Raw genomic sequence first — 14,641 nt, forward strand, 5'->3', positions numbered from 1 at the left:
CTGACTAAAATTTAGTTTTAAATTTGAAGTAAAAAGTACACTGTATGTACAGTTTATTACCACTGACTTTGTGAACTTGAGTATTTTGTTTTAACTGTTCCAGAGCATTCCCCATATGGACCCTCACCAATGGGCCGGCCTTCATCTGAAACAAGAGCTTTTCTTTCCCCTCCAACACTATTGGAGGGTCCTTTAAGACTTTCACCTATACTTCCAGGTGGAGGAGGAAGAGGTACAATTCTTAAATTTGAAAACGTATCTATTCTGGATTTCTCTCTCCTCTATTACAAATCTATTCCACTCTTTTTTCTCTTGATGGTAACCTAAAAAAGCAGTAAGACAGCCAGTTCAGTATAAAATGAATTCCCATGATAAACTTGAAAATATATTTTCCCACAATTTTTTGATCACTGATAGATATAATAGCAGCAACAATAATGGAATATTCAGTTGTGGCTTTAATCCTTGACATTGCTGTGTGGAACCACTTGGTTGTAGATAACTGAACTGCCAAACTTGGTCTCTCTTTGTTTTTATTTTTTATTTTTTTTGGATTCTCAGACAAATGGTGCTTAGCATAGACCTTTTCAAGGGGTAGAATTTTCTATTCAGTATTTGTTCGAAGATCAGCAGTGAAGTTGGTTGATTGCATCATTCATTTCCTGGATAGAAACTGCCATCTCAAAGAGCAATAACTGATAGCTTGTTAAGGAAGGAGCTCCTACGTTCCAAAAGAATGATAAAAGGTCCTATGTTATCTTGTGAGAAATAGGTTTCAAGTGGGGCCTGAAATATAGGGGACCTTCCCTCATCTTGGTCCAAATCTGCTCCAGTCTTAGTACAAGAGTATAACTCCATCCCAAGGATGAAGGAGTGGAGGAGGAAAGGCAGGTGAGCAAGAGAACTCTGACTCTTGCTTTCTCCATATCTTCCAAAGGGATGTGGTTAAGGGAATTTAAAACTCTTTTCCATCTAGAAGAGAACTGGAGAAATGGAGGTAAAATGAAGTTGTTTTGGGCGAGTGCTATTTAATGAGCTTGGGCTACTTTTTCCTGCCCTTGGCTCCAATTATTTGTGTCTTGGGTATGTCTGGCCCTTAATCACTTATTCTTGCCTGTGAATAAGGACAGATAGGCAGTCCTCAGACTTACGACACAATTGATTTCTGAAAACTGTATCTTAAGTCGAAATGTTGTAACTCTGAACTGATTTTCCCATAGGAAACAATGTTATAAATGGGACTTAGTTCAGGAACCAATCCCCCAATACCCTGTTTTCACCAAAAATAGCCCACAATTTTGTACTCAATCAATTTTATGGATGAGTAATATAGATACATTAATGTATTTATATTGTAAATAGCAATCATATTGGTTTGGAAGGGCTTCTTCAAGGTGACTTTGCTGGACTTTTTGAAGGGTTCTTGGCTGGAGTCTTGCCTGTAAGTTTTTTTCTGGAGTCTTGTCTGCTTTCTTAAAGAAAGTGTCCAAGGAAGTTTGGACAGATGCTCTCCGGGGAGATGGGCGACACAGTGAACTTGTTCACTGGTGTGGCATCAGATCAAGTGTTGTAAAGTTGAAACTGACATCAGAAAGTTGAAACGGTGTCAATTTATAAACATCGCAATATAAAATGTAACTTGAAATGTAAGTAGAGGACTGCCTGTACCCCTGATTTAGGCATGGTTGAGGTTCTTGTTTGTCAAGACAAGTAGAATGAAGCAAGATGAGAAATCTGAATAATTAAACTTAATATTGCAAAACTTTTCTTAAAGACCAATATTGTTCATTAACTCATTTAAAATAAGCAAATCATATTCTAAGAAGTCAAAAAAATGCAGAGGACAGTTTGAAATTTCAGTTTTAGCTATTAATTTAAAATATCTCTTCATTATCAATATATAATGATATAAATATGGCATATAGTTGAGGTAATTAATTTTATATATAGTTTTGTGTTAAAAATCATCTTCAGACTTGTCTTAAATAAGATGTCAGACTTAACTACTGAATGGTTTTTCTTTAAACCTGTTAATAGTGGCTTAAGTAATATGGCTGATTCTGGAGAGGAGAAAAGAAAGTTTTATACAAGCAGACTTAAAAGTGCAGTTGTACTGTGACTATATTCATAGTCACATCTGCTTATTTCAGTGACAGAAATAAAGACCTACTTTTCGTTTGCACAGCAGTCTAGCTATAGGAGAAGAAATAGCTTGTTAACAAAATTGTTAATTAATCTTTAATTGCTTTAATGGCTTCTGTTCTCTTTTTTCTGTTTTATGCAAGAAAGAGCAAAGTTTGACTTTCATATTCTAGACTCAATTTGAAATGTTGGAAATTGGGAAAAACTACTGAAGTGAAAAAGACATTATGGAGCCTATGCCCTTTTTCAGAACAAATTACACTTTAAAGAAAACCACAACTTAATTTTAAGTCTGTTTAAAAAAGAAAAGTTATTAGAATAGCTTCAGATGTTGCCCCTGAAATCCACTTCTGATTTTTTGGTTGTCTTATTGCATTTAAAATTCCTGTTTCTTCTAAACAAGGAAACTGTTGTTACTGCTCCTATCCCTTTTGGGGGGCTTTTCATACAATGGAAGGTATTAATTGTCAGAATAGCAGTTTAAAACATTTAGTGAGGTTTTTCAAAGTTCATTTAATCTTTTAATGTGACAGTGTCACTTTAAACAGGCTGACATTGAGAGGAAGATTTACCAGAAAGGTACCGGTTTTTTCAATCAGCATAATGAGGTTTATAATAAGCTGCTTTTTTAGTAAGAAGTGGCATAATTCAACAAAAGTGTGTTCAGTAAGCTTGAATTCCTCTACCCCATCCCAAAATCATCCCAGATTTTTAAACACTTCCAGTAAATGTGATACCTGAGCTGATGCAGGAACATGAACAGTTGAGTGGTGGATAAAGACAATTTGCTCATTGGAGAGTCCCATTGGAACTGTGCATCCTCCACATCTTTTTAAGTGTTTCCACTCCTGTGTGATTTTTTTTTTTCCTTCTCACTTTCAGACTTAAGACTCCTGCAATAGATGATTAAAATATTCAGATAAATTGGTATCTTTCTTGTTTCTTTAATTAGGATCAAGAGGACCAGGGAATCCAGCCATGTATGAAGGTGCTAATGAAAGAGGAGAGTTGATTTCTGATAGGTTGTCTGATCCCCACAGACCGCCTTCAGATACCGGGTCTTTGTCACCTCCGTGGGATAGAGATCGCAGGATAATTCTGCCTCCAACAGGTAAATAAATCTCCAGAGCCATCTGGTATTTTGTAAAAAATGTAATGAAAAGGATACTGGAAACCTGACCTTTTTATTCAGATACTAGATCTTTTTTTAAACAAGTGCAGCCACTGTTTTCAGTCTGCGTTTGTGAAACGTGACTCTGTTTTCTCTGCATCTTAGAAGGTGTGCTGCCACACTTAACAGGGTCTCTTTATACTGGAGCAGAGTGTTTTTATGATGTGCTCAACATAAAATTCGTCTGTGAAATAACTGAGTGCTTGTAGTTAAAATGCTGAGTGTTAGTATATTAGAGGCTTGTTTTATGCATTAGAAATTCAAGACCTGTCTACTCTGGAAGCTTCTTTGAGAACTAGTGGAATAATGACATCACAAGGCCAAAAGACATCGCTGAAAATACTAGTACTGAAGTAGGAGCAAATGTGTGCATAGTAGCTTTTTTAATAAAGCAGGTAGCAGTGTAAAATATGATAATCTTTTTTTCTAAAAGCACATTTTCTATGATGTGAAAGGGTTATCTGAACTGCTGAGAACATTTTTGGTTGTTAGTTCTTATGTTGCCTGCTAACCTCAGTTACTTCCTTTTTGTATTAAAGAAGGAGTTTGTTAAAGATTGATAAAGAACCTTTTCTTTTTCAACTAATGCATTTAAAGGGAACAATGAACATTTCCCCCAAACTCCACTCTTACTCTTTGGGAAAATCTGCAACCACCAAATGGACATTTCCATGTTTAAAAAGCAAGTGAGGAGAAAAAATGTACTCTTCCAGAGTATCTGTGTACATTGTCAAGTAAAAATAGGCTCAAATGGAATTAAAAAAAAAAAAAAAAAGTTCACTTCAGATCACCTTTTAGAGAAAAATGCTGACACAACTTGAATATAAGCACTGTGATTGTAATGAAGTAGGTTACACTAAGGTAGAAGCAAAGCCAAAGTCATAAAAGTCAAACTTCATTTATATTGAGCACATCATCTATTTGAAATTATATGGTGATTATTTTAACATAGACCTTAAGTCAGCTATTTAACATATGCAAATAAACCATTGCACCTTGGCAGCGCCCCATCCATTACAGTTTGCATACTAGGAGTATGTTGTTTGACACCCCTGATTTACAGTGTGCTAAAACATCTGGCCCACAGGGCTTTTTCTGGCCCAATGACTTGCTTTATTGCTTCAGGATCTAGCTTGTGAGGTAAATTAGTGCTGCTCCCACTGCACTGAGGGGCCACTGTGCTGAATTTTCAATTTTCCATCCCAGTTCTGTATGCAAATTGGCAGCAGAGTCAGGCAGTGAGTTGCAGTGGCATTAATGCCTGTGCTACTGCCTGTGGCAGCACAACAGCTCTGGGAACTGTGCTGAGCAGTCCCATGGTCCAGACCTGGAGGTGAGTCATTTGGCCTGCAAGAAGTCCCGCAGCCTGGATCCAGCTCACCAGCTCATTTGAGTTTGACAGCCCTGCTATAAACAATGTGTATATATGATAGAATTTGATGTCTCTAGCTTCCAGGTGTAAATTGTTAGGATTGTACCTTCATGGTTGAGTTTTTTATTTCAAGAACATTTCCCTGTATTGATTTATATACTAATCTGGGTGTTTGTTTAAGAAATCCAAAAGACAAACTGATAGGCATGTAACTTTAAACCAAAAAGAAAAAGACCCTACACCTTTGAGAATCTTCACTGAACTACCTCCTATGATTTATTGAATGGTAGGTCAGCCGTATAACGATCCAGCTCTTCCTCCTCGGAGACCGGAACGATTTTATTCTAGTCCCTCAAACTCTGGAAGGCTTTCTGGACCAGCAGAACTACGGAGCTATAACCTGCAGCCTTTTGATAAACCAGGTAGGGATTACTTTAATCTGGTTCCATTGTGTTATTCAGTGACAGATCTTACTATGATATTATGGAAGAATCATGGAGCCAGATCCTCAAGGAATCCAGTTTCCAATGGAGAAGGCAGTCCTTTGTGTATATTGCTGAGTGTCCCCTAATTTTGGGTACTCAGCTTTGAGACATGTAGGCCTTGTCTTTTCAGAGTACTTCCTATTTTCCATGTCCTTGTATATTTCATAGATTCATAGATGCTAGAGTTGGAAGGGACCTCAGCAGATCATTGAGTCCAACCTCCTGCCTGGGCAGGAAGGAGTGCTGGGGTCAGATGACCCCAGCCAGATGCCTATCCAGCCTTCTCTTAAAGACCCTCAAGGTAAGGGAGAACACCACCTCCCTTGGGAGCCAATTCCAAATTCTGGCCACCCTTACTGTGAAAAAGTTCTTCCTGATGTCCAGTCTAAATCTGCCCCCTGTCTGTCAGTTTGTGACCATAGTTCCTTGTTACTGCAAGAGGCGCATCTCCAGAACAGAGCATGTCCAGTTCCTTGCTGCGCCCCCCACTAATGAGTTTGTAGGTGGCCATAAGATTACCTCTCAGCCTTCTCTTGTGGAGGCTAAAGAGATCCAGGTCCCTTAGTTTCTCCTCATAGGGCTTGGCCTGCAAACCCTTAACGATACAAGTGGCCCTTCTCTGGACCCTCTCAAGGTTATCCACATCCTTCTTAAAGTACAGCGTCCAAAACTGGATGCAGTACTCCATCTGTGGTCTGCCCAGTGCCACATGGAGGGTAAGTATCACCTCCTTGGTTCTATTTGTCATGCATCTGCTGATGCATGATAAAGTGTGGTTAGCTTTGCTGATGATTTCATCACACTGTCGACTCACATTCATCTTGGAGTTCACTGTAACTCCAAGATCTTTTTCAGGTTCTGTGCTGCTGAGGGTCATTTTGCAGTCAGCGAGTGTACTGGATATTTTTATGCCCTGGGTACAGCACTCTGCATTTGTCGTTGTTGAACTGCATTCTGTTGTGTTCAGCCTACTCTTCCAACCTGTCTAGGTCTGCCTGCAATCATTCTGTACCTTCCCGTGTGTTCACTTCACCCCACAATTTAGTGTCATCCACAAACTTGGACAGAGTTTCATGCCTACATCCAAGTCCCTGATGAAGATGTTGAAGAGTACAGGTTCAAGGACCGAGCCTTGCAGGACCCCATGCCCACATCCTTCCAGGTCGATACCAACCTGTCCACTACCACTCTCTGGGTGTGACCCCCCCCCCCCCAAACCAATTTGCTGCCCACTGGGCTGTTTAATCATCTAAGTCACAGCCTCTTAATTTATTTACAGGAGTCGGATGACATGCCATATCAAAGGCCTTCCTAAAATCCAAGTAAACAACATCCACCTCTACTCCTGCATCTAAGTGTTTTGTGACCTGATCATAAAAAGAAACCAGATTTAAAGCACTTCAGTCACAGCAGTGAGTGCTTGTTACCCCTGTAGATCAGGTCTCAGAAGTTTCAAATTGATTGTCCAGGAAATGAGATACAAGAACTCTGTGGGAGAAGCATGGTGGCATTTAGCTATTTCAACAAAACATTTTCTTCAGGCCCTGCCATCTTGCAGTAGACACTTTCCAGCTTCTTGCAACAGACAAAGGAGAGGGTCCTAAGTACCGTGGCGTCATCGCAGCACATCTGTAAATCATTCTGTGTGTACTGACTGAGGGAAGGGTCCCATAGGAGGAAAAAATAGCATGTGAGCAAATAATTCAGCTGTAAAAATTAATTACAATACAAATGGGACAGACCAAATAGGAAATGTAAATAAATGTCATTTTTTATGTCGAGTTATTGTTCTGGCTTAGGTGTTTCATTTAGTTTCAGTGGTATTTGCATATGCAGGAAGGTCAAGTATCTCTCCTGTCTCTCTCTTAGAAAGGGGGAGTAATGTCTAGGCCCTGCACATTGTACTGGTTTTCTTTGAAATCCCTCTCCTCTCTTTTCTCTAAGAACACTTCGCTTCTTAGAGGGTGCCAGATTCAGACTGGAGATCAAATGTATCTCTGCATTTGAAAAACAGATACAGCACAAGTAACAAGAAGAGAGTATGGGGAAGGTTGTACTACTCTTCCTTAACCCTGACCCAGGACTTGATCCAGAAGAGGGACACTGTCTGTCTCTGTGGTTGCTTCTGAAATTGACAGCCATGTCTGTTACAGCAGCTATCTTTGAACTAGGCCTTCACCCTGAAGTAGGACAGACCTCAGCAAACCTTAGTGGGTTAGATGGTCTGCACTAAGTATATTCCTAGGAAAATAGGAACAGAAACAGCAAAATCAGGAGCAGAGGTTTTCAACCTTTTTTAACAAGTGTGCCCCTTCTGTCTCAGTTTCAGCTTATGTGGTCCTTTATATTAAAATTATGGGGGGACGGAGGGCTGAGCACATGCATGCACCCCCCATGTCACAGCAGGTAAGTCTGTTGGGGAGGGGAAAGGACCATGGGGGATACAGATCAAGGCTCCTATGGTGAAGGAGAGAGTGGGGCACAGACGGGCCCAGTGGCTGGGGCGAACAGAGCCCTGGCTGGGCAGGTCATTGGACAATTGGAGCCTGGGCAATTCATCCAGGGTTGTGGGGGTGGCTCTCGGCACTGCACGGACCCTGGGGGCGGTCCAGTGGGCATGTGCCCTCCTGATCAGTGTGTGGGCTGGAGGCAGCTGCTGCTGCACACTGCACTTTGCATGCCACTGCAGCTGCCCTAGGAGTGGTGTGATGCCACATGTGTCCCACTGCCAGGCAGGCAGGGGGCGCAGTGTAGCCTGGTGACAGCAGGCATGTGGTGTTGCACTGCTCCCAGAGCTGCTGTAGCGGTGCACAAAGCCCAGCATACAGTGGCAGCTGCCTCAGCCCCATGCAGAGATTTGGGGGGACAGACATGCCCCACAGGCCTCTGCCAGGGTGCATGCTCCCCATGACCTTTTTAAGTACCCCTAGGGGTACATGTACCCCCAGTTAACAACCACTGATCATGAGAGTAAAGACTTGCTTGGCCATACAGAATTTAAAGTGCAGCAGGGGTCATAACCATTCTGGAGAAGGAATTCCATCCGTTACTTGTGTTATCTGTAATGATTTATGGCAGCTTCATGAAACTTGTTTCATGTAGACCAGACCAGTTACCAGACAAGATGTCAGATACAGTGGCCTACATCACTGGACAATTTTTTTATTTTTTAAAAATGTATTTCCAGTAAGGTTTTTTTTCTCATGCAGCAAAAATGTAGCAGAAAAACCCAGTGCTGATTTACTTGTTAATTTGCTGTACAGATGGGCAAGCATCTTCTGAAAACAGTTCAAGAATGGAGTCAAGTGGAAATGGAACAAAAGACCATCCCAACCTTAGTGTAAGTAGCAGATCAAAAAGATTTAGAAAACTTATTTTCACTGATCCCTTTCTTTGCAAGAAGAGATTTCTAAACATGTTTGTTTTTAACATATTTTAAGGTAAGTTTTTCTTTGTACGTACAGTTTGAGCTGTTGTAATTTGTAGTTAATGTTGTGTTTTCCAAAGTCTGGCTGTTTTAGTATGTTGTTGTGTATAGACTGATAGTGTCTACAACATATGTACAGGCAGTCCTCGGAACGACACAATTGGCTCCTGAAAACTGGGTCTTAAGTCGAAACATTGTAACTCAGAACTGATTTTCCCATAGGAAATAATATTACAAATGGGGGATTGGTTGGTTCCTCAACCAAGGCTTGATACCCTATTTTCACCAAAAATAACCCAGAATTTTGTACTCAGTCAATTATAGATGAGTAACATAGCTACATTAATATATGTATATTTTAAATAGCAATCATATTGGTTTGGAAGGGCTTCTTTGAGGTGACTTTGCTGGACTTTTTGAAGGGCTCTTAGACTTTTTGAAGGGTTCTTGGCTGGAGTCTTCTCAGAAGTCTTGGCTGCAGGTTTTTTTGGAGTTTTGTCTACTTTCCTAAAGAAAGTATCCAAGGAAGTTTGGACAGATGTTTTCCAGGGAGATGGGCGACACAGCAAACTTGTTCGCTCGTGTGGTGTTGCGTTGTAAGCACTGTAAAATTGAAACTGACATCAAAGTTGAAACAGGATGTCAATTTATAAATGTTGTAAGTGTGAAATGTAACTTGAAACGTTGTAAGTCAAGGACTGCCTGTATTGCAGTAAGTAAGCCAAGACATTCTCTGTCTCTTAAATTTATCCCCTGAAAAACGCAACCCAAAGGATTCGGGAAAAGGGATACAGTGTACGTGGACAGTGAGCAAAGTGACTGCTGATGTGTTTGGATAGTTCCTGCTTTTATTCCTTTGACTGGTTTCTTCCTTAGCAGAGCCAGGTATAGAATTTGAAGCTCCTAACTCAGTCATGATGTGGACTTGGATCTCCCTCTTGTGAGTGTGGACCTCAATGTACAGAGGACGTTTTGTGCTTTCACAAAACTAATTTACCAGTTTCTGTTTTCTGTAGAATTTACTAAATGTGTCTAATCAGTCGCTCGCATCTGAAAGTGAAGCAGTTGGATCTGGGTTTGCTACCCCACCCATCCCTCAAATCAGAGCTCCTCTGATACCAGTGGATCCTAGAGGGCCTTTTATAAGAAGAGGACCTCCTTTCCCCCCTCCTCTTCCACCTCCTGGTGGCATGTATGGACCACGTGAATATTTTCCAATGAGGGATTTTGCTGGTCTACCTCGGCCTCCATTGGCAAGTATGTCACTTCTTTGTTAGGAGTTATTTTCATTTAATGTTTTAAGATCACTAAAATTACTGTCCTACCTTTGTATAATGTTTTCTGAGATGCGATGGAGTAATTTAAGTTCTCCTTCAGTATGATTTTTGCTTGTCTGAATACACCCTCAGTTCCTCTTAAAAATCGAAATAGTGTGAAGGGGCTGAGTTACAATACCTGGTGTTTGATAGAAAATACTGTCAAGATCAAAGCTTCATCTTAAGCACATCCCACTGCATTTGCATGCGTAATTGTAAAATAGCTTGCTCTTTGTCAATCTGTCATGAGAACAGGCCACATTCTGTAGTGGAGTCCTGCTCCCCAACAGCTGTAGAACTGGCACAACTAGTTCTTATGACAGAAACATCTGTGCTGAAGATGCCATCTCTGGATGCCAGAGTGATTCCATTTATTTCAAGCCAGGTTTCACAAGAGGCAATACAACTCCACAGTCACCAGTATCAGATGTACTGGTGCAACTTAAAATTATCAGACATTGGGGCAGACCTTATCAATGTGGCTAGGTCAGAGGGACAAGGGAATAGTACCAAAGATTAGTGCAGTGTAACTTCTAATGAGAAGAAGAGGATTCATGTATCACATAAGACAAGTGAGATATTTCATAAGACTCCAAGGGCTCGTTGACTTAGGTTTTAAGTTACATTTTAATTAATGTCCATCAGTGAACATGGTGAAACACCCATTTAATCTGTTTTATAAAAGGTCTTGTATGGGTCTTTTCATATAAAATGCTGAAGTTGTATACCATAACACATTAATGTTTGCAAGCAGACATCCTCACTTATACTTCATGAAGAGCCCCAGTGGGTAAAATCTCGGTGTTTCTTTCAGGATCACAAACCTCTGCCACTGGAGGTGTTGGCTGTCAAGCACATGCTACTTTGAGATGATGGTGGTGTATGCACAGTTACATTAGCCTTCCTTCATTGAAATACTAAGGCCCCTGATGCATACTACACTTCAGATGTAATTAACTGGTTAAGTCTTTTAAGTAGGGGTGCACCAATAAAGATTTTTTTTAGCCAATACCAATGGCCGAATATTAATCAGCCATATTGGCTGATGCTGATCCAATTGCTGGTCTCCAATCTGCTGGCTGCATATCGGCATCTGGCCAGCAAGTCTGTTTTGGGGGTGGGGGGTTGAAGACCCAGGGCCAGAGGCCATGCCTCTAAACAGGCAGCCTGCCCTGTGCACAAATCTGGGGAGCACATGTCCCCCATGCCTCTCCTAGGGGTATGCACAGCAGTGGAAGCTACCCCCCCAGATGAGCTGCCTGTGCCTCTGTCTCCTGCCCTGCCATGCCCCACCCTGCCTGAGCAACCCCTGCCCCAGCTGAGGCTGCCTCGATCTGCCCCCTCTATGCCCCTTTCCCCTGATCAGGGCTCCCAGCCTCAGGAGCACATTAGAGCTCTTGGCTGTGACAAGGGCTCACAGCTATGGGAGTGCAGGGGAGCTGAGCTTGGTACTTGCCAATGCACAGGCACCTGATTTCCCAATCCTGGATTCTTCCTACACCAGCAGTATGACATGATTGGGATCTGATCCCAAAATGGCACTTACTGCCCTGCATATGTGGCATAGCAGGAGGCACAACTGTTGGGATTGTGCAGGAGATCCTATCATGCCTTTTAATTTAACATGTCAACAGCCTTAGTAACAGGCTACCATTGAGTGATTTCACTGTTTTTGTTCTCCCCTCCCCCTAGGAACCTGAAAGGTAGCAATCAGAAATTTAACTAGCACAAGCCTTAATTTTTCTGCTGTTGTCTTTGTTACAGCTTAGTAAGTAGCCTGTGTCTAAAGTAGTGTCACTGCTAAGAAATGCTGATTGGGATAGGGTAAAAGGGTATCCACCACTATTGGGTCTGCTGGGTGTATTTTTCCTGTGTTGAAGACAGTGTTACTAGCTAAACAGCACTTCATAAATCTTTAAACAGTGAGAAGTCCATTTCCACCAAGGCCTTTTTCTCAATACCCACCACAGAGAGCTGGATTCTTTTCACCTCCATCTCTTCCACTTGAAAATAGAAACGAGCTGACTTCTGGCTTAACTCATCAGTTAAATGCACCAGCTACAGAACATCCAGAACCACCACAAGAAACTTGACAGCGTTTGTGTGTCAGAAATTCCCTTTGCTGTACTGTTCCTGTACCTTTTTTAAATTTTTCTTCTCAATTTCAGTTAAGTAACTTGTGTTACATTAAGGAATTATAAATAAAATACTTTGTGCAAATCTAAGCTTGATAGAATAATTCTCAGGATAGTATTTTGTAAATAAGGATGACTTAACTATGAATACTGTGAATAAATGATTTCTGTTGTACAGTAGTCATTTTTAAATTAAATATTGTTTTTAATTTGAGTAACCTGTTCAGAGGATGTAAAATTGTAATCAAATAGAGTAACACTTACAGTCTAGCTATTCTCTATCCAAGTTTAGCTGCACAGGCAATCTTTGCATGCCAGAAGTGGTACTTATTGCAGGAAGAAGGCAACCATCTTAATATCATTTTCTTCATTTAAATGTTTATTTTAACTTGTCTGAAAGCATGAAGCAAAATTTCCATGGGTAGAGTGTTGTCTTTCTCTGCCACTGCCAGAATGTTGATCCAGTTGGAATTTACAACCAGTGAAGTGTTAAAATGTTTGTGATTGTATATTAATGTATGTTGCTGAGAGCCATTTAGTTCAAATTATTTATGTTTTAGTTTACAGTACAACACTAGCCAAAGACAAGTAGAAATATTCTTTAACTTAAATATAATCAGGTACAGAATCTGTGATTTTTTTTTTTTTCAGTTAATGGAAGAAATAAAACAAGTAGTTGAGAGGAAGAATGAATTGATTGGATGGTGGAAAAGATAGACTTACCCTGTTCTCTGCTTCAAGCTTAATCCATGTATCTCCTCACTCATCCTGGTTACTGGGGTTGCTCTGAACCATGGTATCTATCATAATTTTCAAATCTGGAAACATCTGAATGGGTTGCTTACAGTGCCATATCAGAATGTGTTAATTTCCTCTTGCATTACACTTGATCTTTGACAGTGTACATAGAGCAGAAGGGCAACAATGAGGTTCATAGGCGTATCTTAATAAGAAGCAGTGTTACAAACATGTCTGTTCGAAGATGAGGCCCCATCTAAGAGGCAGCTTGAACTGGAATTCTGTGGCAGCTTTGCTTGTGTTTGTGAAGTGAAGGGTTTATGATTAAATCAAATAAACATCAATGAAATAAATTGCACTGATCTTAATTCATCGTACATTGTCCCACATGACATTCTGAAAATTATCAAAGATTTTTTTGTAGTGGCAAAATCTAAATACACTAGGGGGTGGTGGCAGTAGTGAAGACTGAGGGTTTGCATTTGAGGCTGGGGCTTGTGGCACACAAAGTAGCTGTAATTAGCAATTGGGGCAGTGTCATCTGAGGATTAGCAGAAATATTAAACAGGATGATAAGATGAACTGCACCCAGGTATCTATTTTCGGGCCTTTCTGTGTAACAGAAGTCTTGTAAATGAAAGCTTAGGAGGAGCATGGTCCTGTGCTCCTGGCTAAGACTCTAGAGTTAAGGAACATAACTGACTTGGGCTAGAAGCAAAATATGTGGTAGATGTGGCAGTTTAGTCCAAATTGACTGAACTTTGCTACCTGAGTCGCAGGTAAACTGATATACTTGGCTACTGATAAGAGGCAAGGGCCAAAGCTACAGCCCCATTTTGTTATTGCTTACAGCCCAGCCCAGAACACAAATAATAAACCCTTATCCTAATGTTTATTGGGCTTCCTATAAGAACACAATAGCCATTCTTAGTAATTCTGGCTGGGGAAACTGGGGAGGGTGGCATGTAGACTGGCACCACAGAAAGTTGCAACTTTTTTTCACCATAGTTGATGGTCTCCACTGCCTATGCTTATTTTAGACAACACAACTATCTACTATAATAAAACTACATCTAATACATTTGGTTGCAGTGATCATTGCTAATAATACCTTGAAGCTAAAGCTGCAATATACTATATTTGGATTATCTGTTTTATAATCTTATTTCTGATTGTAATGTCTGTAAAGTGATTAACTCTGCAGTCGCTCAGAAACCATCTTAGGGGCCTTCCGCTTTAGCAATGTTTCTGCAGCTTTACCTAGTCCCCTTGAAAATGGCCAAGGCTGGCAACTACATCCATCTCTAGCATTCAGTTTACAGAAAGCTGTATCTTGTGTAGCATTTCACAAATAAAACATGCACAAAAGAAACCAGCAGGATGAAGCCTATAGCTACAATGAACCAGGGTAGATTTTTTGTTGGTTTATTTTACTGCAAAAACACAAATTGGGATGACTATGGCTATCATGTCACAGTTATTATATGATTTAAGACAAAATTAGTTATGTTTTGTTCTTGCTTCTGAATAGGAGTGGGTAAGAACCTACAGGCCAAGTTGGGAAGGAAGCACTTCTTTTCTAAATATTAAAGCTTGAGGTAGCTGAACAAGTCCTGCTTTTCATGCCCTTTGCTTTAGTTTCCACCAGTAGCATTCAGACTCCAGACACAAATGGCAAGTGAATGAGAAGAGCAGTTACAAACTGCCCAAAACATTAAGGTGGTCAGGGGAAGGCTCAGCTGAAGCTGTGGTCAAGATATTGTCTGGTTAAATGAGTCCCCCTCCCCCTCAGAATGCCTGCCACCACATCCAGGAAAATTAAGTATTTTGCTTTTTTTTTTTTTTTTTTTTTTAA

The 14,641-nt window shown here is 40.6% G+C and overlaps 1 protein-coding gene across 5 annotated transcripts in view; it reads left to right on the forward strand.

Moving 5' to 3' along the window:
• MIA2 (melanoma inhibitory activity 2) overlaps positions 1–13,867 on the forward strand; it is a 75,690-nt gene extending 61,823 nt beyond the window's left edge. For all 5 annotated transcript variants that reach the window (XM_019551670.1, XM_019551671.1, XM_019551674.1 and 2 more), the window contains 6 exons: positions 104–232; positions 3,095–3,253; positions 4,976–5,107; positions 8,434–8,510; positions 9,614–9,854; positions 11,837–13,867. In XM_019551670.1, coding sequence (XP_019407215.1) covers positions 104–232; positions 3,095–3,253; positions 4,976–5,107; positions 8,434–8,510; positions 9,614–9,854; positions 11,837–12,006 — 908 coding nt within the window. In that variant the 3' untranslated portion in view covers positions 12,007–13,867. The remainder of the gene's footprint in view (positions 1–103; positions 233–3,094; positions 3,254–4,975; positions 5,108–8,433; positions 8,511–9,613; positions 9,855–11,836) is intronic.
• The last annotated feature ends 774 nt before the right edge of the window (positions 13,868–14,641 follow it).

Source organism: Crocodylus porosus, unplaced genomic scaffold (assembly GCF_001723895.1).
Source record: "Crocodylus porosus isolate Cpor-Errol unplaced genomic scaffold, CroPor_comp1, whole genome shotgun sequence".
NCBI classification, from domain to species: domain Eukaryota; kingdom Metazoa; phylum Chordata; order Crocodylia; family Crocodylidae; genus Crocodylus; species Crocodylus porosus.